Genomic DNA, 6,000 nt, shown 5'->3' with positions numbered 1-6,000 from the left:
AGGATTGGAGAATGGGACCTCCTGACTCCTCCCCTGTAATCTTGTTCTCCGTTTTGGATGGGATTCACTGGAAGAGCAGTAAGTAGCAGGAGATCCCTCTTCTGGGCCATCTCTTTGTGCTGTGCTTGCCCACAGAACTGTTCAGCAGAGCCCATCACTCCTGTGTGCAACTTGGTTTTCTCTGCTGTGAGCAAATGTCAGGCAGAAACAACACAGCATAGGAAGGGGATCCCTTAGTCCATGACTTCAGAGAGCTCAGTCTCTGATCATGGGGCTGTTGGTGTTTGGACAGATCTCATGATTTGCGAGAGGGGACTGTCACTTCGTGTAGACATCAAACAAAAAGGAACTAGATGACAGTTTTAACCTTTAAAAGCATGTCTCATGTCTCTGGTACTTGCTCCTTCTGACTAGGCCCAAATCTCTAGAAGTTTCCAGAAACTCCCCCAAATAGTGGCATCAGTTGAAAACTAAGTATTTAAAACTGGCCCTTTGCCATATGATGGGATCATCTCATCCCATCTTCAAATCATCCAGATAGATGGTGTATAGAGTATGTCCTTTAATCATCTGCAGCAGCCACTGTACATGCTAATCTGAAATGTTGTCCCTAAGCTGGTGGCCTCAGAGGTCTCCAGGGGGTCATGAGTGTATAGCTTTTATGAGCGGGAGTAGCAAACTTATAAAAGAGATTCTGGAGAACTGCTTTGCTTACTTTCAAGGTGTGCTGTGTAAAAAGGAACATTGCCCATGGGGAAGCAAATATTGTCTCAGCTTGCATCTCGGTCTTGGATGTTCCAGGGTCAGACTGGTGAGCGCTAATGTTTTAGTATCAGCTACTCATTTAATGGTAATATTGGTTTATTTTATTTTATTTATTTCATGTTGTGTGAATGGAGTTTGGGGCAGGGGGATTTCTGGGGGTCACAGGACAACTTGTGGGTGTCGATTTTTTCCCACCATGTGTGTTCTTGATGGAGCTCAAGTTTAGAAATGGTAGCAGGGGACTTTACAACATGCCATCTCCCAGACACACACTTCACAGTATTTTACTGTAGCAGCCTGAGCACATCAAGATGTTTTATGTCTTGATGATTGAGCAACTTGAGACCTCTTATATTTTTAATGTACAAAGGGAATAATGCTAGAACCAGGCAGATGATAAAGTATTGTTTGTAAAACATTAGTATGAAGTTTGCAACGAAGCAAGCATTACACAGGTTTGTAGGGATGACTTTACATTGACTCAGCTACACAGGGTTTCTAGATCCTGCTATTCTAGAAGCCCAGAGATTCACAATCCCACACCCTCCTTAGGAGGGGCACAGGAGGGATCAGAAAGGAGGTAGAAGCAATTTTACTAATCCTCCTCATTTTTATTATATGTGTCTAAGTGTTTTGCTTGTATGTGTAGTCAGTGCTGTGTTCTCTATAACCCTGTGAGCTCTGGGACTGTGTGGGTGCTGAGAATTAAACCTACCTCCTATGGTTGGATAGCCAGTGCTCTTAACTACTGCGTCACCTCTCTAGTACCATGACTGAGAGATTTGGTATTAGCTGGTTTTCATAGAATATCCAAACCCAATGTCATTTATTAAGGTTCATTCAATCCTGGTTGTTCTCAAACTGAATAGAGTAAAGTGAAGTAACATTTGAAGAGTGATGTGCACACCTACCCAGTTCCAAAGAGAGACTGAATTCACACACACGCAGAGACGCAGGCATACAGGTGCAGAGAGACACACAGAGTACAACCCCCCAACACACACACCACTACACACAGGCACACAAACACAGCAGTCATGTAGACTCCATCACGGCCACCTCCCCACTCTCGAATTATTTTAGGCTCTAATAAAAACCTCTGAGTTTGTTGTGACAGTTAACATTATGAAATGTATTTTTACCCTTTTTGCCATGTTGGTGAATACTGACTGGATAACATGATTTCTTGTTCTTCCCCCTCTTCAAACTGGTATAGGCTAAAGACAGGCTTAGTACTAGTCCAAGAGCTTCTCAGCACTATCTAAGCACTGACTTCCCAGAAAGCACTTTGGCTTGAGACGATAATGTGGAGCAGCAACCTTTTATATTATCCAGTTGCACAGCACACTCCTGGAGTAAATAACGTATCCTAATTTGGGGTACATCACCAGATTCAAGTCAGAGAGGATCCGTTGCCAGTCAATCAAAGTGCGTGTCACTGGAAGATCCCTCCGTAATATTTTCCTCAGGGCTTCATTAGACAACTCCTGTAGTTCTTCTATTACAGCAGCTTGAAACTTATTTTCTTGTTCTTCCACAAGCCTTGCGAAACTGAGAGCCAACTGGGCTTGGTTGACCACCTCCAAGCTCTCCTTGAGGTCCTTGGAGACTTCAACATGAAGGTTGACACATCTGAAGTAGTGAGCTTGCACAAAAATCCTTCCTGTCACTTGGGTTAGAAACGGGTTTACCTGGAAGATCCACTTAGACTTCCAAAGACCATTCCAACACTCTCCATTGTCATAGCTGTGGTCTTCAATGCAAGCTATTAAGAACTCCTTGTTTTTGACTGTTTTCCTCAGCACGTTGCAGTTGCCGTTTGGGTAGTGATCGTTCACGTAGAGTTTTAAGGCACACATAACAACAGATCTCAGGTACTCGGTCTCATTCCGAATGATTCCGTGGCTTTGGATGTCTCTCAGCTGATTCTGGAGCAGGTCAAACCTGAAAGAAAGTTTGCTCTGGTAGTCAAAGAACCGGAAGTCACCCATCACATTGTGGTGAGACAAGAGGACTGGATTGCCATCGATGCAGAGTGGGACACAGTATTTTTGGCAGTGCTGATGACCTGCGCACTCACCCTGGTGGTGCATGAGCTTCTCATCTCGGATAAGCAGACAGAGATCATCAAAGGCATTCACGAATTCCCCAGGAGGAGCCTGGATTAAGAGTCTGTGGATGACCTTTTCTTTGTCTTGCCTACTTAAGACGCTGAGTGACATGTCTAGTTTCAGGAGAAGCAAAGCTTCTGAAGTGAAGGGTGTTCACAGGGTGAGAAGAGGATCCATGGGATATCTTGCCCATTCAAGGTGTTAATCATTCAAGCTTTAGAGCAGTATGTAGGACCATGAAGAAGGGCAGTCAGTCAAGCTCTGCATATCCTGGTGAAGTCACAGAGAAGCATGGAACTTGTAGTGATGTCACAATTGAGTGCTCAGAACCAAAGAAGAAAATGATAGTCACCTGACGGTATGGGGTTCAGCCAAGAAGCTATAGCAACTGTGAAGGTTTTAAGAACTTAGCTTCTGGACAAGTCTTCTTCATAAGCGGTATGTGTTTTTCTGTGTCTGTTACGTGTTGTTGGCAGTCTGCAGAAGTTGCCTGGGGTTTGAACTGACTTAGCGTTGGATAGTCTGTGGTCTCTTCAACTGTCATATGGTACTGATCTCCACTCAGGCCCTTAGAATAGCTGCCCCACCTTCAGGGTAAACATTGTGATGAAAGGCTTGAGGGTTAGAAACAAAATAAAATGAAGATACTATGAAGGCTGAGAAATCACCAAGCTTGACAACCATAGTTTGGTTCCCAGGACCCAGATGATGATAGGAGAGACAGGACTCCTATAAATTGTTCTCTGACCTCAATGCACCATTACAAAAAGGGCACACACACACACACACACACACACACACACACACACACACACACACACACAGAGTTTATTGAAAATGTGGGATTAGAAACTCTCAGAACATAAGCAGTCAAGTATTTTAGGCAGGGACCACATCTTTCATGTTCCCCATGCCCTCTTTTTGTGTTATGTGTGTCTGCTTTGAGCACAGGCAGATCTGCAAGAGCAAAGGCAACAGGCTGTGTGTTCTCTGCCTTTTCCCTAGAAAGGAGGCAGCGGTGAGAACAGCTGATGACTATCGTAAAAAGGCAGAGTTACTTCTAAGATTAAGTGACACCTTAGACGAAGAGCCCTCTATGGGAGGACACGCGACCCAGATCATGAAATCATGGAGAGCCATTATGAGCTCGCAGAAGCAAGATATCCATTCTGAAGGTCTCTCTGTCTTGTTTCCCCCCTTGCTTTGTTCCTTTCTCTTCATGTGACTCTCCCTCTTTTCACAGAGTCCTGAACTCATGTCTGCCATTTAAGTATGAACCTTCTGCTTGTTTTCACAGTCCTAAGCCTTTCTGGGTTTCCTTAGACTACTGTATTTTACCGTTGTTCTTGTTATGATAAGAAAAATGCATTTTCCATATTGAGCCATAGCCATTAAGGTTAAGAATTACTCATTAGTTTTAACAACTTAAGATTGAGCGGAAATTGGAGCAACTATCACCCGTAGGACATTTGACTCGCATAGTAATTACACCAGTCAGAGTCACTACTGAACGCACAGTAACCTATGTTTAATAATGTTTTATGAATGTATCCAATGCTCTGACTTCTGTAAGATTAAGTGTTGATTTTCTCATCTTTCTTGATGAGAGAGGTCAGGTGGGTGAGAGAATCTCGGAGTCCATGAGCTCTCAGGATCAGACTTTCAGACAAATAGTGTATAATAATGGAATAATGAATTTCCCAAGTGCTGACTTTATTTCTCCATTTTTTTAAAAAACAGATGCTATCCTGTATTTTAACTGGGTTATGCCTTTTTATATCTCTCACACCTTTCCTGTAGTTGAAAAAGCTAAACTATACTTTATCATAAATAGTATTTATTTACAACTGTCTGAGCATAGGGTAGATGAACCATTAAGGCCACGGACAAAATATTTCTTTAAGGATTTTTAAATCCCTCAGTGAGTGACTTTGAGAATTTCCTTAACTCTCTGTGCTTCGTACATGGTTTATGTCAAAGATTCAGGATTATTTTAGAGGTGGAAAAATCAGCGCTGGAATTACTCACAAACTGCTCGAGAAACTTGATTTCCCATGCCATTTTGCTCATGTGAAACGTATTTTTAAGGTGAGATGACACCCTCTCCCCACTTGTTCCTCTCTATAGTTTATGGCAGTGTAAGTAGACATTAGTAGATACTTCAGTACTTGAGAAAATACACATGGAGCCGGAGAGATGACCCACTGGTTAGGAGCACTGACTCCTCTTATAGAGGCCCTGTGTGTAGTTCCCAGCATGCACTTGGTACCTCACAACTGCCTGTGACTCTAGCTCTAAAGAACCCAGTGCCTGGTCTGACCTATTCCAGCTCCCTGAAGTACATGGCGCACATATGCCCTCAGATACATGAACCTAAGTCAGTGTTGGAAAATACATGCAGAAAAAAAACAGAATAAACTAATGGCTGTTACAGTTTGAAATAATGCCAGGTTATTGGCTTGGAACAATTTCCAGAGTATATAGAAATGGTCACACCAGATCTGGGATAAAGGTCAACATTAGGACTGTCTGAACTGGGATTAAATGTAAAAAGTGAAAGGTCGTACTTCATCTTGATGGCATGGGAGAAGTAAAAAGCTCCAATGAACAGAGTAATGGAGGCGGGCACAAAAGGTGTTGTGACCGAATACTACACTCGTAATCCTAGCGTTTGGGGGCCTGAGGGGGCAGAGGAAGAGCTCAGGGCGAGTTTCAGCTATGCTTTGGGTTTCATATTGGTCTGGCCTACATAGCACCCGCTTTAAAAAAGAATAAACAGCCATCACAGCAAATAATGAAATAACTGACAAACCATAGCATTAGCAAGACAGAGAAAAATAGAGAAGGCTGAAAGGAATAAATTAGTAAGGGAAAGAGGAGACAACCGACACCACAGGATTAAAGAACATCATGAGGGGACAGGAACCACCAGAGAGCAGCAGATTGGCCAACTTAGAGGAACAGAGAAATTCACAGAGCCTATGAAAACCAATAAAAAAGAACTAGAAACTTGGACAGACAAATAGTAATAGTAGTAATAATAATAATGATACTACTACCACCACCACCACCACCACCACCACCACCACCACCACCACCCAACCACCACCACCACCACCACCCC

At 43.0% G+C, this 6,000-nt stretch overlaps 2 protein-coding genes across 14 annotated transcripts in view; one reads left to right on the top strand and one right to left on the bottom strand.

The window, feature by feature from the left end:
* Positions 1–1,876: 1,876 nt before the first annotated feature.
* Capza3 (capping actin protein of muscle Z-line subunit alpha 3) lies at positions 1,877–3,090 on the bottom strand. The gene has a single exon (NM_017164.2). It carries the CDS (start codon positions 2,985–2,987, stop codon positions 2,088–2,090), a length of 900 nt encoding a protein of 299 aa, NP_058860.2. The 5' UTR covers positions 2,988–3,090; the 3' UTR covers positions 1,877–2,087.
* Positions 3,091–3,167: 77 nt separating this feature from the next.
* The window catches only part of Plcz1 (phospholipase C, zeta 1), a 56,088-nt gene continuing 53,255 nt past the window's right edge, over positions 3,168–6,000 (top strand). For 3 of the 13 annotated variants that reach the window (XM_039108051.2, XM_039108046.2, XM_017592771.3), the window contains exon 1: positions 4,841–4,964. Coding sequence is in view for 3 of the 13 variants with exons in the window: in XM_063286453.1 (XP_063142523.1) it covers positions 4,005–4,038; positions 4,843–4,964 (156 nt within the window). In the remaining 10 variants the exon portion in view is untranslated. Of the gene's footprint in view, positions 3,315–3,881; positions 4,052–4,840; positions 4,965–6,000 lie in introns of those variants that run through there. The other 10 variants (XM_006237600.5, XM_039108047.2, XR_010065686.1 and 7 more) reach the window with 9 other exon arrangements.

This window comes from Rattus norvegicus, chromosome 4 (genome assembly GCF_036323735.1).
Source record: "Rattus norvegicus strain BN/NHsdMcwi chromosome 4, GRCr8, whole genome shotgun sequence".
In the NCBI taxonomy this organism is placed as follows: Eukaryota; Metazoa; Chordata; class Mammalia; order Rodentia; family Muridae; genus Rattus; species Rattus norvegicus.
This window is presented reverse-complemented; position numbering and strand designations above follow the sequence as displayed.